General features: G+C 44.3%; 1 protein-coding gene across 1 annotated transcript; it reads left to right on the top strand.

The window, feature by feature from the left end:
* Positions 1-1,690: 1,690 nt before the first annotated feature.
* Positions 1,691-27,463, top strand: LOC112227766 (clavesin-1). The gene is made up of 6 exons (XM_024392625.1): positions 1,691-2,264; positions 4,660-5,231; positions 5,571-5,745; positions 13,170-13,280; positions 13,840-14,072; positions 27,002-27,463. Exons 2-6 carry the CDS (start codon positions 4,843-4,845, stop codon positions 27,081-27,083), a joined length of 990 nt encoding a protein of 329 aa, XP_024248393.1. The 5' UTR covers positions 1,691-2,264; positions 4,660-4,842; the 3' UTR covers positions 27,084-27,463.
* Positions 27,464-27,665: the final 202 nt, after the last annotated feature.

The following is a 27,665-nucleotide window of genomic DNA, read 5'->3' as shown; positions in this document are numbered from 1 at the left end:
GTTAGGGACCTTTAAGGTTTTAATGAGAATTTCAATTCCGTAATCTCCTTTAAGAGGTACTTTGGGAATGCCTCGGTGTCCTGTTCACAAGTACAGTTGATGTGAGTGTTTCCTCCCTCCAAACCTCTCCATGTGATGAACCCTGACTCCACTGAGACCCCAGCTACACAAGGAACACACAGAAACACATAAGGTCACAATCAGATTATCAGTAATGTAATTTTGTCTCCAAGGACATCCTCCAAACCATGGTGGTATGACAGAGGGACTTTCTTAATTAGCAGAAATTTTCTGCACTTTCAGGGTGTCACACTGAAACAAGCAGGGTCAGATGAATTTTTAAAATGAAATATATACCATATATATTATATATACAGTATATATTAAATATGTAATAAATATATATAGATTTTTTTTTACTGCAACGCCAACCACAGGAGCATTCAGGGGCCCGCTCCCAATGAATGTAGACTCTGCTGCTGCAGGCTGTTTTTAAGCATTCTTATATTGGTACGGTCAACTGCAAGGCTCAGGCTGCATAAGGCTTCCACTGCTACTCTATCAAACTGGACCAGAGCTGCTCATTTTGGACTCTATCCAACTCAATCTGTATTATTTATTTATTTAACAACCCCCCCCCTTTGTTGAACATGTCAGTTTGTGTTGATGTTTTTTTTTTAAATCAAACCCGTAAAAAATATATATTGACAAAAAAATACACAAAGAAAAAGAGAACTTACCTTTGACTACCTCCAGTCTGATTTCTGTATCGATGTCTGTCAAGGTTCTCCTCACTGTGCACCAGTATGCCCCAGCGTCTTCTAGGGTCAGGTTGGTGACATTTAAAGTGAAGCATCTTCTCTTTGTGTCACCATACAGAGAGAACCTGCCTTTCTCAGTGTGGAGAACACCACATTGAGTTTTAACTACAATATCAGAGTAGTTCGAGTAGTTATCGTACCCACGGCCATAGTGGCACCTGATCTCTGCCTCTCCTCCCTCGTATCCAGATGCAAAGATCCGACCCATAATAGACAAACTCCACACAGCAGCTGGAGAGAGACCACAAGTTCACATCAGACACAGAACTGCCCTTTAGTTACTAGCTGCTTCAGCACAAAGAACAATAAGTGAAAAGCAACATCAAATCTAACGTGTTTAGCAACTGACAGTGTCCATTCAGTGTGCTTCAAATAAGCTTTACTGTATGCTCTGTAGATATGATGATGAACTCACCAGAGAGGAGGCTAAGGAGCACACTTTGAAGACTTTTCATGATGAACTGCTGCCCTCAGTTAGCCTAAAATGACTTTAAGCTGCTGTCTCCTGTATCTCACCAGTTAGGGTTAAGGTACTCTTACTTCTTCTTAGTTAGAGTAGGTTTCAAGAAAGAAAATCCTATTTTGAAAAATGGCATGTTTGAAGTCTATTTGGAATTGACTTAATTTAAATGGAATTGACCCTAACTCATGATTAGATCTATATGGTCCCAAGTAGACTAACCTATCCTATATACTTTAATAAAGTATAGTATGCTTATTCTGGCATTGTACAATAGGCTATAATAAATTGCATTAGGCCTAGTGAAAAGGCAAAGATTATAGGCTTATTTGTCAAATGTGAAAAAAATCCACTGTGCTTGAACTGGACATGGGATGCGATGCGCGCGTCCTTCAGAAACCATATTCTAACCAACTGGGCGCAATTGCCGCGAACGGAACTGATGGAGACTACGTATATGTTTTATTGGAGACTTGAAAGACCAATTGGATGAGAATAGCCTATGGTTTACGTCGTGAGAATGGTGTGATACTTTGCGGCACACGGAATTGAGCACCGCGGGTGATTCCCCACCTCTGTGAGTCTCCATCACTATATGTTCTCAGTTTGTCTCGTATTCGTCCTCCAGGCAGAGTGCGTACAACCCTCATCGAAGCAGATACAGCCGCGCATGGCCGCCAATCTGTTCCGTTTATGGGGCACAGCATCTATTCAGGCAGCCTACACCGTAGAATACATTCAGACAACGCAGTCCTTTAAGGCTACAGGATTTCAAATATTTTTTTACTTGATAGCCTTTCAAGGAAATATTATATTTTTATTTATTTACGTTTTCCTTGCCAACTGGATAAAAATAGTCTATATATTATTTATTGAAACTCCTTTATGGCCAGTATTTATAAATATCAATGGAATGATACGTCTGCTGTGCAGTCCTGCGCTTCATCGGATACCTGGCTGGTTTTACAGGGCGTGGTGTTCATGTAAGTATTACATTTATCTCAATGTGGATTTATAACATTTGTATACACAAAGTGTTTATCAATATGTGGCAGGTTTTCTTTGGGGTATATGGCAGTTTGTCCTGATTCACATTGTGGTCGGTGCGGTACGTCATGTAACGCAATTAATCCGTGAACGGCTGATGGAATAGGACTTTATGTTATTGAGCAATGGCATAATATTTGGCATGTTATTCACTATTGTATCTCTGAATAGCAAGGGAGATGAGGTAATGTTGCATAAATAAATAAACAGGGAGAGGCCCTCGCAGCGTTTGACCCGTAATTGGTGAGCGTCACAGTCACAGAGAACCTGCTTGTACCAGCAGGCAATCTAATGTAATGGCATTCGATTGGCTAGGTCAGTCTTGCTAAATCAAATGTAAAATGTAAATAAATAGCAAATAACACCATTGTGATTTTATTACCGATTATGATTATCACTATTAAAACATAATTACATTAATAACATCTGTATACAGTGCATTCGGAAAGTATTCAGACCCCTTGACTTATTCCACATTTTGTTACTTTACAGCCTTATTCAAATATGGGTTAAATTTTTAAAAATCCTCAAATCTACACACAATACTCCATAATGAGAAAGTGAAAACAAATTTTTATAAATGTTTGCAAATGTATAAATAAATAAAAATAAAAAACAGAAATACTTTGTTACATAAGTATTCAGACCCTTTGCTATGAGACTCAAAATTGAGCTTAGGTGCATGTTGTTTCTACAACTTGATTGGTCATGATTTGGAAAGGCACATGTGTGTCTATATGAGGTCCCACAGTTGACAACACCTGTCAGATCAAAAACCAAGCCATGAGATCGAAGGAATTGTACGTAGAGCTCTGAGACAGGATTGTGTCGAGGCACAGATCTGGGGAAGGGCACCAAAACATTCCTGCAGCATTGAAGCTCCCTAGGAACACAGTGGCCTCCATCATTCTTAAATGGAAGAAGTTTGGAACCACCGAGACTCTTCCTAGAGCTGGCTATGGAGATGGGAGAACCTTCCAGAAGGACAACCATCTCTGCAGCACTCCACCAATCAGGCTTTTATGGTAGAATGGCCAGACGGAAGCTACTCCTCAGTAAAAGGCACATGACAGCCCACTTGGAATTTGCCAAAAGGCAATCGCCTAAATTAGACAATGAGAAACAAGATTCTCTGGTCTGATGAAACCAGTACTGAGTACTGAGGTATCCTTGATGAAAACCTGCTCCAAAGCGCTCAGGACCTCAGTTTGGGGTCAAAGGTTCACCTTCCAACAGGACAATGACTCTAAGCACACAGCCAAGACAACGCAGGAGTGGCCTCGGCACAAGTCTCTTAATGTCCTTGAGTGGCCCAGCCAGAGCCCAGACTTGAACGCGATCGAACATCTCTGGAGAGACCTGAAAATAGCTGTGATGCAACGCTCCCCTTCCAACCTAACAGAGCTCGAGAGGATCTGCAGAAAACAACTGGAGAAACTCCCCAAATGCAGGTGTGCCAAGCTTGTAGCGTCATACCCAAGGAGACTCGAGGCTGTAATTGCTGCCAAAGGTACTTCAACAAAGTCCTGATTATAGGGTCTGAATACTTACGTAAATGTGATATTTCAGTTTCTTCTCCTTATTATTATTTTTTAAACATTTCTAAACATGTTTTTGATTTGTCATTATTGGGTATTGTGTGTAGATTAATGAGGAAAACAAACAATTTAATATATTTTAGAATAAGGCTGTAACGTAACAAAATGTGCAAAAAGTGAAGGTGTCTGAATACTTTCCGAATGCACTGTATTTTCATAATATTTGGGTTTTTCACAGTGTAAAATCCATAGCTGGTAGGCTTATTGTTGGTAGGGAAAATGCACTGCCTGTTATATTTGAACTCTGACCTGAAAACCATGCACAAGAAAATGTAGCCCATGGGTTTGTCCATGATGTCAGCAATACCCGCCTTCTCAACTTGAACAGTGTATGCTGTTGAAATCGTCAGCCCTTATGCATTTCCCAAACCAGGGCCCTGTTCGACCACTTTAAAAATGTAACCTTTCTTTGTCCTTTCCTTGGAACATTTACTGATCTGACCTGATTGGATCTGTGATAGATATGAAGTGGAACAAATATTTTCTCCTATCCAGTTCGACATATAACGAAAAAGACATTACAGACAAAATACTTTACAATTTACATACATGTAAAAACATGTAAAAACATTAACATGTAATGTGTGTGCATCTATCAGTTACACATACAGTACATGTCAGTACATACACACAACAAGTAGGCCTACTCTAAAGAAGAGAAGAAGGAAGGATGAATGTTTTTAGTCTACTGGTGGACCAGTTACTCTAAATCTTCCATATCTTTTCTTCATAGGCTAAACACTACAGGTGACACAGCTCAGGAGGCGGTGTACTGGAGAGACGCGTGTGCCGGTGAGACACCACCAAAAATGTACAGAACAGAAATCAAGACTGTTTACTAAGGAGATCTCTACAATAATATTTAGCCAAAACCCAGATATAGAGAGAGTGTGAACTTGACTAAAGCCAAAAAAACATGACTCACTTGCAAGCGGGCCTGAGCTCCGAGACCACAGAGAAAGCTCGTCAGGAGCTCAACGAGAACCCTGACACCCTCCATGCGGACATCCAGCAGGTGCGCGACATGATCGTGACACGGCCCGACATCGGCTTCCTGCGCACGGACGACGACTTCATCCTGAGGTTTCTGCGGGCGCGTAAGTTCAACCAGGCAGAGACCTTCCGTCTCCTGGCACAGTATTTTCAATTCCGCCAGCAGAACCTGGACATGTTCCAGAGCTTCAAGGTGGACGACCCGGGGATCAAGAGGGCTCTGATGGACGGCTTCCCAGGTGTCCTGGAGACTCCGGATCAGCATGGCCGGAAGATACTCATCCTATTTGCTTCCAACTGGGACCAGGGAAGGTGAGTGCATAGATATTTTAGAAGGCACATTTGTCTCACTGAAGTGGCTTCTTTGATGTAATTGTTCCATGAATCAAGTAAACAATTGTACTGTAGCTACTGATCCATACTGATTTGATAGAATACTTTAAAAAATCATAATTTGGAACTAAACAGCAAAACAATAACCACTCTCTTGACCAAAGACTTTACTCCGGCCCTTTTCTGGCCCACTCAATGGTCAGACCCAGCAGACCCGGGACAGAAATAATTTAATTATTGTAATAGTCTTGATACAGAACAGTGCTGGATTGTTCTGCATTTTATCCCAATCTGATGTATCTTTCTCTCTCTGTGAAGGAGCTCTTTCACAGACATCCTCCGAGCCATCCTCCTCTCCCTGGAGGTTCTCATAGAGAACCAAGAACTCCAGATCAACGGCTTCATCTTGATCATCGACTGGAGTAACTTCTCCTTCAAGCAGGCATCCAAGCTCACGCCCAACATTCTCAAACTGGCAATCGAAGGCCTGCAGGTAGGCGTGACAAGGGTTGTGTTCAGTATACATTAAACAGAACAAAACGGTCTGAAACAGAGTCAGGCGCTACAGTATCTGAACATGTCCAATAAGAAACGCTACATTTCATGTTGCTATGATGTGCCCTAATGATCACCACCCAGCACTGACTGGGTTGAATCGACCCAAAGCAGATAAATGTAGTTAAGTAATCAGCATTAAGGTGAATTAGATCATGGTTGCATTGGACAGTTGGATTGGACTCTCTTACCTCTATAATTGGTTAGCTGTAGAGAGAAAATGTGGAAAGTGATGGGTATCATCAGCACCTATTGTCCTGATCATATAAGTGCCTGTTCTGAATGTTGAAATGAAGATGGATTTTATGGTTTAATGTGTCTCTATGCTCTGGTCTGAATATTCAATCCAAGTCTATTCCACTGGATTTTTGGACAATTGCAATTTGACACATGCAATATGTGGAGCCATCACACCACCTATGGCCAATTCTACAGTTAACGTTTTTATTGCATCATTTCAGGGCCCTTCTTTATCAGTTCTAACGACAGAGATAGATAGACAGTATTCTGCCTTGCAGTGCAGCGTATATGACTAAAAGTAAATAAAGATTACTCGACAATATGACGATAGTAGGCCTACATAAAGATGGGATGCCCTGTTGCTAAGTAACAAGGTAAAGCACAGTGGTTAGTGTATGCCCTGATCTCAAACGCTATGCTACTCAGAAACTGAGTGATGTGGACACATTATATGGGCCGATCAACAAGCAGACAGTGGAGATATCAGGGAATATGCTTTTTTGTCTGAATTTCATTACAAAATTGTCTTGTGTAATAGAAACACCAAATGCTTATGGCTTATGAGGGAATTATTTAGCAATGGCAATAAGTCAGAAACTGTACAATCAACTGGGTAGTAGTTTACGTCTTTGCATAAAACTATACTGAACAAAAGTATAAATAACATGCAACAATTTCTAAGATTTCACTGAGTTACTGTTCATATAAGGAAATCAGCCAATTAAAATAAGTTCATTAGTCCCTAATCTATGGATTTCACATGACTGGGAATACAGACAATGGGCCTCAGGATCTCATCGCGGTATCTCTGCGTATTCAAATTAACATCGATAAAATACAATTGTGTTCGTTGTCCATAGCTTATGCCTGCCCATACCATAACCCCATTGCCACCATGGGGAACTCTGTTAACAACGTTGACATCAGCGAACAGCTCACCAACACGACTGTACTGATCACGATGGGAGACAGAGAACTGGTTTCAAGCACAGGGCGGAGGTGTTTATTTGTAAAGGACCACAGGAGGAGGCAGGTAGCTGGGTCCAGGGGCAGGCAGAAGGTCATACACAGGAGGAGGCAGGTAGCTGGGTCCAGGGGCAGGCAGAAGGTCATACACAGGGGTCCAAAAAGGCAACAGTACAGGCAGGGAAAAGACAAGTAACGTAGTCTGGGAGATCAGGCAATAGGTTGATAACAGGAAATCCAATAGGCTAAAGTACAGGCAGGGAATAGGCAAAAGCCGTCGTTAGTGAGGCAGACAAAAACTATCATACACGTGAGGTTCATTTACGGGGAAAAACAGAGCTCCGAATGGAAGTGTGTCACAAAACAAACAATACCTCACAATGACGGGGTGCAAAGAACTGAACTAAATAGTGTGTGATACTGACATACAGGTGTGTGAACAGGTGATCAGAATTCAGGTGATTGGGATCTGGAGAGTGAGATACGTTCAGGGGATCTATGTGTTTGAGAGTGTGAGCTGGAAAGTGGGCTGGAAAGTGAGCTGCGTTCAGGGGATCTACGTTTTTGAGAGTGTAAGTTGGAAGCAGACATTACAACTACACAATACACGCTACGCTGTCTGTCATCTGCCCGGTACAGTTGAAACCGGGAATTATCCGTGAAGAGCACACCTCTCCAGCATGCCAGTGGCCATCAAAGGTGAGCATTTGCCCACTGAAGTCAGTGACGACGCCGTACTGCAGTCAGGTCAAGACCCTGGTGAGTAAGAAAAGCACGCAGATGAGCTTCCCTGACACTGTTTCTGACAGTTTGTTCAGAAATGTTTCTGTTGTGTAAACCCACAATTTCATCAGCTGTCCGGATGTCTGGTCTCAGACAATCTTGCAGGTGAAGAAACTGGATGTGGAGGACCTGGGCTGGCGTAGTTACACATGGTCTGCGGTTGTTAGGCCAGTTGGACATACTGCCAAATTCTCTAAAACAACGTTGAAGCAGCTTAAATCAAATTAAATCAAATTTTATTGGTCACATACACATGGTTAGCAGATGTTATTGCGAGTACAGCGAAATGCTTGTGCTTCTAGTTCCGACGGTGCAGTACTATCTAACAGTAATCTAACAATTCCACAACAACTACCTAATACACACAAATGTAAGCAAAGGGATGGAATAATAATATATACAAATACATGGATGAGCGATGACCGAGCGGCATAGGCAAGACGCAATAGATGGTATAGAATACAGTATATACACGGGATAAGTAATGCAAGATATGTAAACATATGTAAACATTATTCAAGTGGCATTATTCAAGTGGCCAATGATTTCAAGTCTATATGAGGGCAGCAGCCTCTCTGTGTTAGTGATGACTGTTTAATAACAGTATGATGGCCTTGAAATAGAAGATGTTTTTCAGTGTCTCGGTCCCAGCTTTGATGCACCTGCACTGACCCGCCTTCTGGATGGTATCGGGGTGAACAGGCAATGGCTTGGCTGGTTGTTGTCCTTGATGATCTTTTTGGCCTTCCTGTCCTGTAGGTGTCCTGGAGGGCAGGTACTTTGCACCCGGTGATGCATTGTGCAGACCGCACCACCCTCTGGAGAGCCTTGCGGTTGTGGGTGGTGCAATTGCCGTACCAGGCGATGATACAGCCCGACAGGATGTTCTCAATTGTACATCTGTAAAAGTTTGTGAGGGTTTTAGGTGACGAGGCAAGTTTCTTCAGCCTCCTGAGGTTGAAGAGGCAAAGTTGCACCTTCTTCACCACACCATCTGTGTGGGTGGACCATTTCAGTTTGTCCAAGATGTGTACACCAAGGAACTTAACACTTCTCCACTGCTGTCCCGTCGATGTGGATGGGGGGGGATGCTCCCTCTGCTTTTTCCTGAAGTCCACAATCATCAACTTTGTTTTGTTGATGTTGAGTGAGAGGTTGTTTTCCTGAAACCACACTCCGAGTGCCCTCACCTCCTCCCTGTAGGCTGTCTCATCGTTGTTGGTAATCAAGCTTAACATTGAGCTTGGAGGGTACTATGGTGTTGAATGCTGAGCTGTAGTCAATGAACAGCATTCTTTCATAGGTATTCCTCTTGTCCAGATGGGATAGAGCAGTGTGCAGTGTGATGGCGGTTGCATCACCTGTGAACCTACTGGGGCGGTATGCAAATTGAAGTGGGTTTAGGGTGGCAGGTAAGGTGGAGGTGATATGATCCTTGACTAGTCTCTCAAAGCACTTCATGATGACAGAAGTGAGTTCTACGGGGCGATAGTCATTTAGTTGAGTTACCTTTGCCTTCTCGGGTACAGGAGCAATGGGACAGCAGACTGGGATAGGGAGAGATTGAATATGTCCGTAAACACAACAGCTAACTGGTCTGCGCATGCTCTGATGATTCAGATAGGGATGCCGTCTGGGCCGGCAACCTTGTGAGGGTTAACGCTTTCTGGATAGGGTAGATTTTAATCGTCACAATGGGTACAACATCTCCAATGCACTTCCTTATAAACTCACTCACCGAATCAGTGTATAAATTGATATTATTCTCTGAGGCTGCCCGGAACATTTCCCAGTCCACGTGATTCCGATCGGTCAGACCACCGTTGAATAGTTCTCGTCACAGGTACATCCTGTTTGAGTTTCTGCCTATAGGACGGGAGGATCAAAATGGAGTCGTGGTCAGTTTTGCCAAAGGTAGGTAGAGAAATTAATTTAAATTCTCTGCCATCAGCTCTGATGGACATTCCTGCAGTCAGCATGCTAATTGCATGCTCCCTAACAGGGATGTTTGGGCTCCCTGACCTTAGAGATCCTTTTAATTCTCTCTTTGGTTAGGGCAGGGTGTGACTAGGGTGGGCAATCTATGTTTTCTATTTCTTTGTTGGCCTGGTATGGTTCCCAATCAGAGGCAGCTGTCTATCGTTGTCTCTGATTGGGGATCATATTTAGGCAGCCTTTTCCCACCTGGTGTTTGTGGGATCTTGTATATGTGTAGCTGCCTGTGAGCAGCCCAGAACGTCACGTTTAGTATTCTTCTGTTGTGGTGAGTTTCATGTTTATTAAACATGTGGAACTCTAAGTATGCTGCGCCTTGGTCCATTCATTCAGACGATCGTGATAGATGTAACCACATTTCTGCACAAAATTTGAGAGAATTAAGCTTTTTCTGCATGTGGAAAATGTATGGGATCTTTTCTTTCAGCTCATGAAACATGGGACCAACATTTTGCATTTCTATTTTTGTTCAGTGCATATAAACTCAGCAAAAAAAGACATGTTCTTTTTTCAGGACCCTGTCTTTCAAAGATAATTCCTAAAAATCCAAATAACTTCACAGATCTTCATTGTAAAGGGTTTAAACACTTTCCCATGCTTGTTCAATGAACCATAAACACATTAATGAACATGCACCTGTGGAATGGTCGGTAAGACACTAACAGCTGTCACGATCGTTATAAGGACCAAGATGCAGCGTGGTATGTTTCCATCCTTTATTTTGGAATAGAAATCTTTAAAGAACAAAACGAACAAACGAAAGGTGAAGCTACTATAATGCTCACAGCCAACTACAGAGCCTGACTCAATAGGGGAGGGTCTGGGTGGGCATCTACCGTCAAGGGCGGCTCCGGTGCGGGGCGAAGTACCCACTCCGCTCGCAGATACGTCATGCTCCATGGCGGCTCTGGTGCGGGGATCATCGCCGGAAGCTCCGGACTGTGGATCCTTGCCGGATGAACCGGACCGTGGCTTTTCGCCGGAGGAACCGGACCGTGGGTCATCGCCAGAGGCTTCAGACCGTGGATCGTCGCCGGAGGAACCGGACCGTAGATCGTCGCCGGAGGCTCCGGACTGGGAAACCTCACAGGAGGCTCTGGACTGGGAACCCCTGCTGAAGGCTCTGGACTGCAGACTGTCACTGGAGGCTCCGGACTGCGGACCGTCTCAGGAGGTTCCCGACAGCGGACCGTCTCAGGACCCTCCACAGTCTAGAGCTTCCGGCGACAGTTCCCAGTCCAGAGCTTCCGGCTCCGGACCACGGACCGTCATTGGAGGGTCCGGACTGGGGACCATCGCCGGAAGCTCTGGACTGGGAACCGTCGCCGGAAGCTCTGGACTGGGAACTGTCACCGGAAGCTCTGGACTGGGAACTGTCGCCGGAAGCTCTAGACTGTGCAGGGTCACTGGAGGCCTGATGCAGTGTGTAGAGCCGGCTCAGGATATCCTGGACCGAGGAGGCGCACTGGATACCAGGAGCGCTAAGCCGGCACAACCCGCCCTGGCTAGATGCTCATTTTCGCACGGCAAGTGCGGGGAGCTGGCACCGAGCTGTGAATGAACACTGGAGACACAGTGCGTATCACCGCATAACATGGTGCCTGAACGGTCACACGCTCCTTAAAGCGAGTGGGGGGAATTGGCTCTGGTCTGAAACCTGGCTCCGCCAACTACCCCGTGTGCCCCCGCCCAAAAATGTTTGGGGCTGCCTCTCGTGCTTGCGTCGGGGTTGCAAACCCCGGAGTCATTGTTGATGCTCCCTTGCTGCTCCCGTCTGCTCCCATGGAAGGCGATCCTTTCCGGCCATGATTTCTTACCACGTGCAGGATCCTTTACCGTCCAAAATATCCTCCCATGTCCATGATGTCTGCTCCTCCTGGCCACGCTGCTTGGTCTGTTTGTGGTGGGATCTTCTGTCACGATCGTTATAAGGAGTGGACCAAGATGCAGCGCGGTATGTTTCCATCCTTTATTTTGGAATAGAAAACTTTAAAAACAAAACGAACAAACAAAACGTGAAGCTACTATAATGCTCACAGGCAACTATACATAGACAAGATCCCACAAAGCACAATGGTGAAATGGCTGCCTAAATATGATCCCCAATCAGAGACAACGATAAACAGCTGTCTCTGATTGGGAACCATACCAGGCCAACATAAATCACTAATCACCTAGATGACCCACCCTAGTCACTATCACGCCCCAACCAACATAGAAAATAAACAGCTCTCTATGGTCAGGCCTCATGTGGTACCCTTCCTGCAGGCTCATCCTGACATGACCCTCCAGCATGACAATGCAGCCAGCCGTACTGCTCGTTCTGTGCGTGATTTCCTGCAAGACAGGAATGTCAGTGTTCTGTCATGGCCAGTGAAGAGCCCGGATCTCAATCTCATTGAGCACGTCTGGGACCTGTTGGATCGGAGGGGGAGGGCTAGGGCCATTCCCTCCAGAAATGTCCGGGAACTTGCAGGTGCCTTGGTAGAAGAGTGGGGTAACATCTCGTATGCAAGAACTGGCAAATCTGGTGCATTCCATGAGGAGGAGATGCACTGCAGTACTTAATGCAGCTGGTGGCCACACCAGATACTGACGGTTACTTTTGATTTTGAACCCCCTTTGTTCAGCGACACATTATTCCATTTCTGTTAGTCACATGTCTGTGGAACTTGTTCAGTTTATCTCTCAGTTGTTGAATCTTATGTTCACACAAATATTTACACATGTTAAGTGTGCTGAAAATAAACGCAGTTGCTGAGTTTGTTTAAAAAATAGCACTTTCACAAAAGGAAATCTTGCGAGACTCATAATCTGCTGAATGATTCAGCTTTTGTCTTAATAACTGACCCATAAGCCTTGTATTTACATGGTTTTGTCATGGGGATTGCATTGTTGATGCTACACCGCAATCGTTAAAGGTGTCGATTACAAGGGTGGAAGGGGCATCGCCCAGCAATGCATTGTAGCAGTATTGCACACTGTAGATGGCTAGCAGAGTTCTAAACAGCAACGGAAATCCTCCTAATAAGTATCTTGGAAGCTCTGTCATGATCTTGCGCTGCTCCCCTTGGTCCCTATTGCTGCAGGGTACTGTACTGTTCTGGCCAAAAACCTCTTCAACAAAATAATGAATGCCATTTAATTGAGCTATTAGGATATAGAAGGACAGAGGAACTGGCTTAGCCTACCATTTTATCATATTATTTTCTATTAAGATTTTAACTTTTTTTAAATTATTACGCAATGGTATTTCAAGTCTCTATTGTAACTAAAATAATAGAGTTCAAAGCAAGCAGAGTTAATGAAACAACCTAATAAAATCATACTTTACTTGAGTATAACTCAACCTATATTCCCCTCCCTACTTCACTACAGGACAGCTTCCCTGCTCGCTTCGGTGGGATCCATTTTGTGAACCAGCCCTGGTATATCCACGCCATGTACACCATCATCAAGCCTTTCCTCAAGGACAAGACTAGGAAAAGGGTAATTGCCTTTTTCACTACTTCAGTTACATTCTCTGTGCCCTACCCTTTTCTCTCCACCCCTTTGTAACTGTTGCATTATATTGAGTGGTTAAGCTCAGGACTGGTAGTAGTGGAACACTACTGAGCTGACAAAGCCAGATAGAGAGATGTCATTAAATATCTTTGCTAGTTGAATAAAATGTAAGTTTACACAAAGGGGATATATCATTTAGTCAGCACTTATAGAGCTAAGATGTAGTAGGAGTATTTGAGATTCACATATTTTGGGGTAGTTTCAATTTAAACTTTTCCTCAGGATAGTGCAGGTTAGATTAATGGAAAAACGTAAAGATATTTTGTAATACAGCTTCTAGCGTCAAATGTTTGGAGGGGTGTCTGATGACACTAGTTAAAAATAAGAAGGGTAAGTAAAGAAATCAACAATTTGAGATAGTTATGAAATGTATTGGCCAGGGCTCCCTTGAATAAATTTGAACACCAGATAAATAAATACATTAAATAAACAAATGTGAATACAAATTTAAATAAATCAGATTTTTAAAAATTCTTCCCAACAGATTTTCCTCCACGGGAACAACCTCAACAGTTTACACCAGCTTATCCTACCCGATTGTCTGCCGTCTGAGTTTGGTGGCACGCTGCCGCCCTATGACATGGGCATCTGGGCACGGACCCTCTTAGGGCCCAACTACAACGACGAGACGGAGTACACACTCACCTACGACGCCCTCCATGTCAAAGGGAGCTATGGTGGCGGAGATAAGGAATGTGCCAACAAACTTCTGAAAAGGTGAGCTACAGAAAAGGTTGCAAAATTCCAGGAATTTTTCAGCTGGAAAATATCCATCGGAATATATGGGATTTGGGGGGGGATATAAAAGATTTGGGTAATATTCCCCTTTTTGCAACACTAGCTATAGTATAGTAATGCAAGAAGTTAACAAAAAGCGAAACAGAAAGTTAGAGAACACAAACGGATCAATCCAGTGTCTCGCTGACATCCTTCTTCATTAGTATCGACCGATTGTTTGAAGTCTGCCAGAGCAATTACGCAGTCTACAGACTTTCAGATAATGACCTCTATGGGGCTGACCACTGACCAGTGGCTCGTGTGAATCCTCAGAAATACCCATTTAAGTCTGAGGTGATGATTAGGCCTGAGTCTTGCCCACTACTGTCCACCAAACAGCTCACTCAGTCAGAGACCCACTGCAGTTTGACATTCACCCCCAGGTAAAAGAAGACTTTCCTTTTAGGTTCAGAGCTTTTCGAAACTGTACCCTTTTACAAGTTAAAGGTGTATCTATAAGGCACTGAACATGAAAACAGTATACAGTATTGTATATGGATTCTCTGTCCTCAAGCAAAGGGGAATGTCAGAGAGAGAGGGAGAGAGAGAGTAGTCATTAAAATAGACAAACCTCCTCCACGGTAGCAGGCCGCATGCACGACTCTCTTCCTCTGCAATCAACAGAAAGTCATGTAGGATCAGGTCTCAGGAGAGCAGGCTTCTCGGAATTGATATAATTAAAAAAGCACTTAAGAGACACTCTCATTGACCCCGGCCAGTGTCTGCTCCAATCCCAGGGATCCCCAGTCTCATTTGCTTGCCACGCTCCCCCTAATTAGGAGCCTAACTCAGGGGACAGCATCTGGAGGGAACGGGCCTGGATCGGGGATTGGTGCAGAGAGCATGAACCTCCCTCTCATAATGGATAGGATAGATGAGGACTCCATCTATGTGGCCAAGCTTTAAAGTCAAAATTGACTGTATTGTGAAAGTGTATGAATACAGAAAGTATCTTTGATGTCTTAGTTAAAGGTTAGAGGTAGGCACATGGTCAGGAGTATGGTTGAGTTTTGGGTTAATTTTCAAATCAGATTTTTTGTTGTTGATATCTTGTCCTACTGGTGATAGTGACAACCATCGATAAGGGATACTGGGAACGCCTGTGTGTTATTGGTCATCTGAGATCGTCCTCAGAGCATCCAGTGAAGAAATACCAGCCATGATTGTTGACATGTCATGAACCTACTGATGGCCATGATTGGATGGCTAAGGAAGATTGACAATTGGGTCGATTGTGGGTTTGTTGAATATTGTTAGTGTTTAGTGTTGTATCAGATCAAGGAGGTTGCGTTAGCCTTTGATTGCTGCTGTTTCACTTCAGTGTGGAGTAGGGCTGGGCGGCAAACCGTACTTTACTAAACTCAGCAAAAAAATAAACATCCCTTTTTCAGGACCCTGTCTTTCAAAGATAATTAATAAAAATCCAAATAACTTCACAGATCTTCATTATAAAGAGTTTTAGCTCTGTTTCCCATGCTTGTTCAATGAATCATAAACAATTAGTGAACATGCACCTGTGGAACGGTCGGTAAGACACTAACAGCTTACAGACGGTAGGCAATTAAGGTCACAGTTATGAAAACTTAGGACACTACAGAAGCCTTTCTACTGACTCTGAAAAACACCAAAAGAAACATGCCCAGGGTCCCTGCTCATCTGCGTGAACGTGCCTTAGGCATGCTGCAAGGAGGCATGAGAAGTGCAGATGTGGTCAGGACAATAAATTGCAATGTCTGTACAGTGAGACACCTAAGACAGAGCTACAGGGAGACAGGACGGACAGCTGATTGTCCTCGCAGTGGCAGACCACGTGTAACAACATCTGCCCAGGATCAGTACATCCGAACATCACACCTGCGGGACAGGTACAGGATGGCAACAACAACTGCCCGAGTTACACCAGTTACTTTTGATTTTGATGCCCCCTTTGTTCAGGGACACATTATTCCATTTCTGTTAGTCACGTCTGTGGAATTTGTTCAATTTATGTCTCAGTTGTTGAATCTTGTTATGTTCAAACAAATATTTACACATGTTAAGTTTGCTGAAAATAAATGCAGTTGACAGTGAGAGGACGTTTCTTTTTTTGCTGAGTTTATATACCGGTATTGATGCACGGACTGATTTGGGTTTTTACTTGAACTTCTATTACGGTATTTGAATGTTTGGTTTGTTAAATGTGATACACCGTGTGTAACGTCCATTTGCATAGTGTGAGCGGACCAAGTAATTGGGCGTCACTCTAAAGCGGGAAGGTGGAATAAACGAGTCAGGAGTAGGTTTTCTTGATTGAACACAGTTCTCTATTGAGGGCATTTGGTCAACACAAACACTCCAACATAATCAATGAAAATCTTCTAAGGAAAAACATACATCTTCTCCAGATGAAACAGGAACACAATAGGATTATCTTTAAACTACAAAAAAAAGTCACGGGATTGTCACCGTTTTAGTGGTTCTTCCTGGATAGCTCCTCTCTCTCGGTGGCCATCTTCCAGAGATAGTTTTCCCCCCTCCTTGCTGGTTCCATTCTCTCTCTTATAGGGGAAGGAGAGTATGTCATTAGTACCGTCAGCTGTGCTTAATTGCCTCTGGTTACCTTGTCTCCTATGCCTTGTTGGGCTACTATCCATGAGCCCAGCCTGCCCTCTGGTGGTCCTTCCACATACCTTCCCCCCCAGGACCGAACCGGAGGGTCGGGCGCCAGACGCACCGTCTTGGTTGCGTCGGGACAGCGCGTCTGCATTCCCGTTCCTCGATCCGGCCCTGTGGATGACATGGAAAGAGAATGGTTGTAAAGACAAAAACCATCTGGCTATTCTGTTGTTATTGTTTCTCTTACCAGCCATCCACGTGATTGGCGCATGGTCAGTAACTAATGCAAACCTCCGACCCAGTAGGTAGTACCGGAGATAATCGAGGTCCCACTTGATGGCCAAGGCCTCTTTCTCTACGGTTGCATACCTCTGTTCCCGATCGCTGAGCTTCCTACTAATGAAGAGAATCGGCTTCTCTGCTTCACCTTTACCCTGAGCTAGTACGGCCCCGAGCCCTGTATCCGAGGCGTCGACCTGCACAATGAACTCGTGAGAAGTCCGGAGCCTGTAGAACGGGATCAGAACACAGGCCATCTTTTAGCAATTGAAAGGCCTCTTCCGTCTAGTCTTTCCACTCTACCTGGTTTGGCAGATTTTTCCTGATGAGGTTTGTGAGGGGGTTGGCAATGGTTGCATATCCCGGGATAAAACGGCGATAATATCCTCCGGGGGTCCGGGGTCGAGGCCAGTCACGAATTGCCCTGGTCTTCTCTGCCTGTGGGCGTATTTTCCCATTCCCCACGGTGTACCCCAGGTATTCCGCTTCGGACAGGCCCAGGCAGCATTTATTTGGATTGGCTGTCAACCCTGTGGCTTCCAAACTCACGAGCACCGCCCGTAATCACAGGAGGTGACTATCCCAGTCCTCGCTGTGGATGACCACATCGTCTATGTACGCCGCTGCATACTCTTGATGGGGCCGTAGAATGGCATCCATGAGGCGTTGGAAAGTTGCAGCGGCACCGTGCAGTCCGAAGGGGATCCTCACATACTGGAAAAGCCCCTCTGGGGTGGCGAAGGCAGTCTTTGGGCGATCCTCCGGAGCCACCGGCACTTGCCAATATCCCTTTGTCAAATCCAGGGTAGTGATGAACTTGGCCTTTCCTAAGCGCTCCAAGAGTTCATCCACGCGGGGCATGGGATACGCATCGAATGTAGAGATGGCATTCACGCCCCTAAAGTCGTTGCAGAGTCTCATACTACCATCGGATTTGGGGACCAGGACTATGGGACTGGACCACTCACTCGTCGAGGCCTCGATCACGCCCATCCTCAACATCTCCCTCACCTCTTTCTTAGCGATGACTCGGCGAGCCTCAGGAATCCTGTAAGGGCGGATATGCACCTTCTTGCCGGGTTCAGTGTGGATATGGTGGAACAGGACATCTGTTTGTCCTGGGAATGGAGAGAATATTCGACCGAAGTTCATAATCAGCTTGTCTAGCTGTCTTGACTGCTCCGGTAGGAGAGTTTGGCCACGGCGCACCTGTGGTAGAGCCTCCTCTTTTCCTTTGTCCTCCAGGGCCATCAAAGCCACCTCCTCCTCTCGTCCATGGTACGTCTTCAGCAGGTTTATGTGATAGTGTTGGACCTTCTTCCTCCTCTCAGGTTGCTTGATGAGGTAATTGACCGGTGAGACCCTTTTCATTACCTCGTAGGGCCCCCTCCACTGCGCCAGCAAGCAATGTTCGGCCGTGGGCACAAGCACCATCACTTTCTCTCCCACGGTGAACTCACGGGGGTCGCAGACTTATCATAGGCCCGGCCTTGGGTCCTTTGGGCCTTCTCCATATGCTCCTTGACTATGGGCCACACTGCTGACAGGCGGTCTCTCATCAGGATAACGTGTTCTATTGTGGATCGAGAGGGGCATGGTTGGGTCTCCCAGGTCTCCTTGGCTAAGTCGAGGATTCCTCGACAGGGTCTGCCATAGAGCAATTCAAACGGAGAGAATCCAGTGGATGCCTGGGGTACTTCTCGCAGGGCAAACATTAAGTGTGGGAGAAGCATGTCCCAGTTTTTCCCATCTCGGGACACCACTCTTCTCAACATGCTTTTAATCGTTTTGTTCAAGCGTTCACACAACCCGTCTGTTTGAGGGTGGAATATGCTTGTACGTATCTGTTGAACCTGATATAACCGACACAAGTCCTTCATCAACCGGGACATGAACGGGGTTCCTTGATCGGTTAAGATAGTCTTGGGGAGGCCCACACGAGAGAACATCAGGAATAACTCCTTGGCAATTCCCTTTGACGACATGTTACGCAGGGGTATGGCCTCCGGGAACTTGGTAGCGTAATCTATAACCACTAGGATGTACTCGTGTCCTCTGGCGGATTTTGGGAGGGGTCCTACGAGGTCCATAGCTATGCGTTCAAAGGGAGTCTCTATGATGGGGAGAGGAATCAAAGGGTTACGTAGGTGTGGCCGTGGGGCTGTACGTTGACATTGATCACACGTCCTACAATACCTGGCCACATCCCGGGTGACCCGGGGCCAATAGAATCTCTGCATGATTCTGTCAATAGTCTTGTCTCGTGCCAGGTGTCCTCCTAGGACGTGGGAATGGGATAACTGTAGAACTGTATCCCTGTATGGCCTAGGCACCATTAGTAATTCCTGGTTTTCCCCCCTTCGTCGTACGACCCAGTATAAGAGACCCCGCCTGATTGCATAGTAAGGAAGAGGGGGCTCACCTGATCCGTCGACGTTCCTCCTGTCGATCACCTTCACCTTCCTCATGGCCTCCCTTAGGTCTGGGTCTCTATGCTGCGAGGTGCCGAACTGTCCCTTTAATTCCTGGGGCAGGTCGACCTCGGTAGAGGGATGTGGAGGATGTTCCACATCCCCATCAGGGGTGACCGAGGAGAATCCCTTCCAGGTTCCCTCCTCGGATGGAGCTTCAAATATATCCCTTAGCGCCTGGTTGCTCCTTCCTTCCTGCGTTGTGTATAACCCTTCACATGTGTCTTCATCAGTGGTTTCCTGGAATATCTGTCGTAAACGTTTGGTCGCTATTTCTTCCTCTGCTGCAGAGGACGAGGATGCGGCTACGTCTCCTTGTAGGACTACTACCTTGGGCTTGGATTTTCTCTTCTTTCCTGTCCCCCTTCTTCCCATGCATAACGTCATCTGCCGAAGCTCCTTATATAGGGGACAGTCTCTCCCGATCAATAATGGCACCTTCAGCTGGGGCACTTTCCCTGCCCTGACTGTACACCCTGCCCTGACTGTACACCTTCCTTTTGGAGTGAGAATAGGCAGATTCACAGTGGGGTAATAGTGGGTGTCTCCATGGATACAGGATACGGCTACTTTATCTGGTAGCAGTGTTGCGGAGGTCACCATCCGCTCCTCTACTAACGTAACCATACTTCCCGAGTCGAGAATAGCTACCACATCTTGTCCTTCGACTCGCACCGGAATCTCTGAGGCTGGGGCTATCTCTGCTAACCAACAGTGTTGATCCTGCCCCCTCAAAACGGGATGTGTAGGGGTAGGCAGTGATGACTCCGTGACCATGGGCTCATCCTTGCTAGGACATTGTGGGGCATAATGGTTGGGAGACTGACATTTATAACACCGACCCTGCTGTGTGGTGGCTGACTTCCCCCTCCTCCGGGGGGGGGGGCTTGGACGTTTCGGTGGCGGGCACGCCGGGGTGAGTCGTGGTACGGGATTGGAAGACTCCTTCCGTTCCTCCTTGTCACTTTTTAACAACTCCCCTGTAGACCGATATGTTTCCACCGCCTGGGCTATGTCGTCGGGCTGACAACGGGTTGGCTTGCCCCACAACCCTTTTAAGTCACTGGGTAATTCTCTCAATATCTTGTCCACTACGAGAGTCTCTATCACATGTCCTACTCCCTTTCCAGGTTCTAGCCTCTGTTTCGTCAGTCGTATTAATGCGAAGATCTGGGCACGGACGGGTTGATCAGCTGTATAGGTCCATTGATGGAACTTTACAGCCCTATCTCTGGCAGTCAGCTGGTACCGGGACAGGATCTCGGTTTTTAGTCGCCCATAGGCCGCAGCTTCGTGGGAATCCAGGTCAAAATAGGCTTCCTGAGCCACCCCAGTCAAAAGAGGGGCTAATGCGCTCGCCCATTCTGTGGGCGGCCACTCTTCCAAGGTGGCCGTCCTTTCGAAGGTCATGAGGAAGGCCTCAATATCATCCTCCTTGGAGAGACGAGGTAAGATGACGTGAGCAGCCGCTCTTGGCTTAACTCTAGGTTCTTCTCGTCGGCTCAGCTGTTGTTGCAGGAGTTCTATGGTTGTCTGCTGTGCCGTGATCAATTGTTGTAGTAGGGCATTATCCATCATTCTTGAATGGTTCCTCCGGGTCTACTGGAAGAATCTTGATTTACTCACTTATCCTTGTGTCACTCGTCCACCTAATGCCCACATTCTCCACCAATGTGAGCGGACCAAGTAATTGGGCGTCACTCTAAAGCGGGAAGGTGGAATAAACGAGTCAGGAGTAGGTTTTCTTGATTGAACACAGTTCTCTATTAAGGGGAATTGGTCAACACAAACACTCCAACATAATCAATGAAAATCTTCTAAGGAAAAACATACATCTTCTTCTCCAGATGAAACAGGAACACAATAGGATTATCTTTAAACTACAACAAAAAGTCACAGGATTGTCACCGTTTTAGTGGTTCTTCCTGGATAGCTCCTCTCTCTCGGTGGCCATCTTCCAGAGATAGTTTCCCCCCCCCCTCCTTGCTGGTTCCATTCTCTCTCTTATAGGGGAAGGAGAGTATGTCATTAGTACCGTCAGCTGTGCTTAATTGCCTCTGGTTACCTTGTCTCCTATGCCTTGTTGGACTACTATCCATGAGCCCAGCCTGCCCTCTGGTGGTCCTTCCACAATAGTTTACTCCGCTACTTCAAAGTCATTCCTCTCTGTTGTCTCCATGCCATTTTCGATAGACCTAGTCCCACCCCGTCCCTCAAGGAGCGCATTTGCTGCTTGACCACGAGACACTTTCATTCAGTCTGCATGGTCAATGCAGCACATGCAACAATGTTGATGACAACAATGTTGTTTCCACTTTGATCTTAATATAAATCCACAAGCATTCTATAATTATAATATTAGTTTTCAAACAGCTAGTTTGTATTTTCTTAGCAAGTTAAGCTAAATCGCGTTAGCCACTAATGCTAATCACTAGTTAGCTGGCTAACCAGCTAATAAAAGTACTAAGTCATAGCAAACGTAGCTAGCTAATACAGCCCTTATACCACTGCTGGTGGAGGCCTAAATCAGCATGTTGTTTGTGCAACAGTATCTTCAAAATCAAAGAGGAATAGGCAAAGCATGAATATGTTGGCTAAATGAATAAAGATTTAATGTAGCCAAAGATTATAGGGTCCCCTAGGAAACACTGAACATCACTTTGATTCCTACCCTGTCACAATAATTCATACCTAACATTTTAATTCATTGTCATGTCAAACAACACTATATTCAAAGTGTTAGAGTTGCGTAAATTCGAATCTGGTATCAGGATAAATATAACAATGAGTCACCGATTGTATACTATGTATTTTTTATTAGCTAAGCAATAAATGGCAAATGCAACTTTCGTATATACGGGCTCACTGTAGTACCACGCAGGGCAGAACAGGGAACTGACAGGATGTACGTAAACAGTTGTTCTTATACTGTGATAGACATTGTTCCAACCCGTCTGTTGGCCTATCACAGTAGAGGCTGAGCGTGGTTTAGACTTGCTCAGCCTATCGCAGGCGCTCAGGCGGGTCCCCGCCTCTTGGCGCTTCTTGGAGTCCTCCCTCCGTCGATGTATAGATTCCTACTGTTCTGGTATCACCCCCTAGTTATAACAGTTGCTCAGTTACTGCTATTGTGTTGTTCAGTATTTTTCCATCTCAGTTAAACCTCGTGATGACCACCCCTCCCTATACCTGATTAACCACAACTTTGTAAGATACAGCAAGTCACACCATGTGCTCAATATTGTCACATACAAACACAAGGACAAAGCATCTGCTGGGCTGTTATTTACAGTTTTGCAACATGCAGATCACACCATGTTACTCAGTTCTTGTCACACACACACAAACAGGCAAGTAGATGTAGCAAGCAGTTGTTTAATCTCATGATGATGCTCAAGTGCACAAATGCAGATACCTCACACAACCAACATTAGATAATATTTAATCATATATATGGTAATGGCTATAATGTAAAACACAGAATCCCACAAAAGTAGCCCACTATTATTTATATTTTAACTATAGAATTAGAATTTATATTATATAATTCCCCCTTTTGTTCTCTAGCAAGTGGGAGGCCAATGACATCACAGATTACCATCAGACCAACCCCTTGAATGCCCTTTCTCCTTGAAGTTTGCAGTTTTTTTTACCTTGTAGTGTGTGTACTTAAATTAATTATACTTCCAATATCACTTCTCAATGGTAAAAGTTTTTTTTTTAAATTGCTGGAGGATGTCTCTAATTATACTTTAAAAAAAATAAAATCAGATTTTTTTTTCTACTGATCTACTCATTTCCAAATGAATAAAAAATGGATTGTGTATGTCTTCACAACCCCAGAGTAAATACTTGGTAGAAGCAGCTTTGGCAGCCATTACAGTTGTGAATCATTTTGATTAAAATTCTACCATCTTTGCACTACTCTTACACGGAACCCAAACCGGCTGCGCGCGTGCGCCATCGTGCATACATTTATTTTGTCCCCCACACCAAACACGATCACGACACACAGATTCAAATTTCAAAACAAATTCTGAACCAATTATATTAATTTGGGGACAGGTCGAAAAGCATCAAACATTTATGGCAATTTGTCTAGTTAGCCTGCACTTGCTAGCTAATTTGTCCTATTTAGCTAGCTTGCTGTTGCTAGCTAATCTTTCCTGGGATATAAACATTGAGTTGTTATTTTACCTGAAATGCACAAGGTCCTCTACTCCGACAATTAAACCACACATAAAACGGTCAACCTAATCGTTTCTAGTCATCTCTCTTCCGTCCAGGCTTTTTCTTCTCTTGACATTATATTGCAATTGGCAACTTTCATAAATTAGGTGCATTACTGCCACTGACCTCATTTGTCTTTCAGTCACCCACGTGGGTATAACCAATGAGGAGATGGTACGTGGGTACCTGCTTCAATGAACCAATGAGGAGATGGGAGAAGCAGGACTTGCAGCGCGATCTGCGTCAGAAATAGAACTGATTTCTATTTTAGCCCTTGGCAATGCAGACGTTCATTGGCGTGCGTGAGCAGTGTGAGTGCAATAATTGAATAACATAGATTTCTGAATTTATTTTGCGACGCGAGCGGTGTAGTCAGCCTGTTAGGGCAACATACAGTATATCCATTGTTTTTTCTCTCTACAAAATTGCTCAAGCTCAATACATGTGGTTGGGGATCATTGTTGGACAGCAATATTCAAACAATATCTTTGATTTTCAAGCAGATCTAAGTCAGGACTGTGACTACACGATTCAGGAATACTTAATAATTAAGGTATCCAGAAGACTGAGACAGGGTTTCTTCAGGCTTTGCTCCTGGGCTTTCCTCCGACCTTTTAACCCATAACAGGATGCCTCCACCACAATACTTGAAAATACAGAGGATCAACAACATTGCATTCACTATACATTACTGGCCTTTATGACAAAGTGAAAGGAAGGAAGCCTTTGTTAAAAAATCCACTCCAAATCAACCATTCGGTTAGCCACGAGGCTGCAAGACAACATCGACGCAAAAGAAATCTAAGCAAGCCTAAATATCTTATATTGATTGATCATTCACATTATTATTTTTTCTTACCAAGCTAAATTATCTAACATCAATGGCACATAATTCAACTCATTTTAACCTAAAAAAGGCTTAATACATGTCATTTATCTAATTTCAAGATTAGATAAAAGATATTCAAGATATTCTAGATATTTTACCTTAATCATTTTACTATGGTAAAATATTTGGAAGATTTAATTGAAAGAAGGTGTGAAGACATACGCAATAAAGACATCTTAGATTTTTGATTAATTATTAATTAGGAAAATGTTATAGAATGTTTCTTTAATTTTGGAAATGTGGAGTAGGTTGTGTAGATCGATAGGAACAAATCTAATTTAATCCCTTAGATTTAATTTTAAAGCAGCCAAATGTGTAGACTTTCAGTAGGTACTGTATGTAGTATAGAATTACAGTTCCATATACATGATCTGTGAAGCATCTATAGTGAACAAAAATATAAACGCTACATGCAACAATTTCAACGATTTTACTGAATTACAGTTCATATAAAGAAATGTCAATTTAAATCAATTCATTAGTCCCTAATCTATGGATTTCACATGATTGGGCAGGGGCGCAGCCAGTGGGTGGGCCTGGGAGGGCATAGACCCACCCACTGGGGTGCCAGGCCCAACCACTGTGGGGTCAGGCCCAGCCAATGTTTTTCCCCACAAAACTGCTTTATTACAGACAGAAATACTCTGTTTTATCAGCTGTCCGTGTGGCTGGTCTCAGATGATCCTGCAGGTGAAGAAGCCAGATGTGGTCCTGGGCTGGCGTGGTTACACATTGTCTGCGGTTCTGACGTTGGAGGCGGTAGAGAAATATCATTAAATTCCCTGGCAACAGCTCTGGTGGACATTCCTGCAGTCAGCATGCCAATTAGACACTCACTCAACTTGAGACGTCTGTAGCATTGTGTTGTGAGACAAAATTGCACATTTTAGTGGCCCTTTATTGTCCCCAGCATAAGGTGCACCTGTGTAATGATCATGCTGTTTAATCAGCTTCTTGATATGCCACACCTGTTAGGTGGATGCATTGTCTTGGCAAAGGAGCAATGCTCACCAACAGGGATATAAACACATTTCTGCACAAAATGAGAGAAATAAGCTTTTTGTGAATGTGGAAAATATCTGAGATCTTTTATTTCAGCTCATTAAACATGGGTCCAATACTTTACATGTTGTGTTAATATTTTTCAGTATACAGTATGTACACCTGGTAAATGGTTTATGGAGGCTTCATTAAGGCTCATAAGCTATACATTATGAACTTTCACTGGCATATAAGCATTTCATTTTGAATGTTGCATACATGTGCACTAAGTATACTAAATATTAGGAATCCCTTTCTAATATTGAGCTGCACCCCTTAGAACAGCCTCAATTCGTTGGGACATGGACTCCACAAGGTGTCAAATGTATTCCACAGGAATACTGGCCCATGTTGATTCCAGTGCTTCCAATGGCACTTTTGTCTTGCCCATTCACCCTCTGAATGGCACACAAACAATCCATGTCTCAATTGTCTCAAGGCTTAAAAAGCCTTATTTAACCTGTCTCTTCCTCTTCATCTACACCGATTGAAGTGACATCAATAAGGGATCATAGCTTTCACCTGGATTTTCCTGGTCAGTCCGTCATGGATGTCAGCATGTGTTCTTAATGTTTTGTATACTCAATGTATATATTTCAAGCAACATTTGAATGGGTAATCACGCAATGCAATGCAAATCTCACCATCATATCAAATCTGAAAGATATTAAACCAAGCTAAATTTGGAATATCTAAATCTCAGTAGACAGAAGGACATGTTTGTGCCACCGTCTCTTTCCTTAGCAGAGAGAGCTCTGGGTAGGCTCCATTTTCATCTGCTGGTGATTTTAATCAGTGGGCTTACAGGGGGAGATGAGGGGAGGGGAGCAGAGCGCTAAGCTCCCCCACTGGCGTTAAAGTGCTCTAAACAGCACAGCACAGCACAGCACAGAGAATCAGGGATTTAGTCTAGCTTTATCCCCATTGGATTGCCCTCCTGAGCTGGGTTGTTGAGCTCATCTTTAATGGACCAGTCATAACCTAGCATATTATGAGTATTTCCTGGTAGCTAAATGAGACAACACAGGGAGGCTTTGTGTTGACGCATGGATATGAGAGTTGAGGAGTTATGTCATGCATTTTACCATTGGCAGTCAAATGTGTTTTTAGGATATAAAACAGTGTGCTATTTTCCTAATCTGGATAACCCCCCCCCCAAATGGTTGGTTCTCAGTTTGTGTTTAGACATAATAAGGGGGGTGATCCATGTTTAGTCTTGTATTATATTATAACTGCATCATGACCACAGATACTGTATGTCTAGTTCTCTCTTTGATCAATATTACCCTGGTCCCTGCTAAACCTTCTCCATTATACTGCTGATAGTAATTACCATCTCTTACTGTTGTTGTTGTTTAACTCAGGTCCGAGTCAGCCGTGGAGCCGGGTACCCTACGGCAAGCTGACAGGGACAACACGGCACAGCCACTCCTGGCTCTGGACTGATCACTCCGATCCGTCCACATTGTATCCAAAGTACTCTAATTTGGATTCCAACCCCACTGACTCCAAAACCCTAAACTGAACTTTGAGAAAGTCAAAAATGCAGGCACGAACCCAAAATGGAGACTAAACCCTTGTTCACATGGAGCTACTGTACTGAAAACCTCATCTCTTGACTGTGAGCCAGTGCCAGTTTCAAAAGCTGTGCCATCCACTTTCACTGGCAAAACTATAGGTCACCAGCCATCCAAATCAATGCCGATAGGAGTAGAATGATTAAACTAATGTTTGTTTTAACAGTACCACTAGGAAAGACTGACTGGCCGAGTTAAATGTCCAAAAGCCCCGCAAACAGAATGCCAAACTACTGTATCTTACTGTTTTAGGGGCTGTCATTTCTATGAAAGTCAATATATTTCAAGATTGTATATTTATCAGGGCTACTGCACTATCAGTGTGACCTCCATCGAACCAAAATGTATTTAAGTCAACTTTAAAAGAATGTATAGGAAATGTATTTTAAGTTATGCGTTGTGTTCATTACGTGTGTGTGTTCAGGTTTTGTCATCGAAAATCACACAGCGG

This window comes from Oncorhynchus tshawytscha, linkage group LG29, assembly GCF_018296145.1.
Source record: "Oncorhynchus tshawytscha isolate Ot180627B linkage group LG29, Otsh_v2.0, whole genome shotgun sequence".
NCBI classification, from domain to species: Eukaryota; Metazoa; Chordata; class Actinopteri; order Salmoniformes; family Salmonidae; genus Oncorhynchus; species Oncorhynchus tshawytscha.
The sequence above is the reverse complement of the archived record's forward strand: the minus strand, read 5'-3'. Positions and strand labels throughout refer to the sequence as shown.

Bases quoted from the DNA above. Each gene is read 5' to 3' on its own strand.
- LOC112227766 (XM_024392625.1), top strand. From the start codon at position 4,843: ATGACTCACTTGCAAGCGGGCCTGAGCTCCGAGACCACAGAGAAAGCT. The intron at 5,232-5,570 runs GTGAGTGCATAG...CTCTCTGTGAAG, and splicing joins TCCAACTGGGACCAGGGAAG to GAGCTCTTTCACAGACATCC. The intron at 5,746-13,169 runs GTAGGCGTGACA...ACTTCACTACAG, and splicing joins TGGCAATCGAAGGCCTGCAG to GACAGCTTCCCTGCTCGCTT.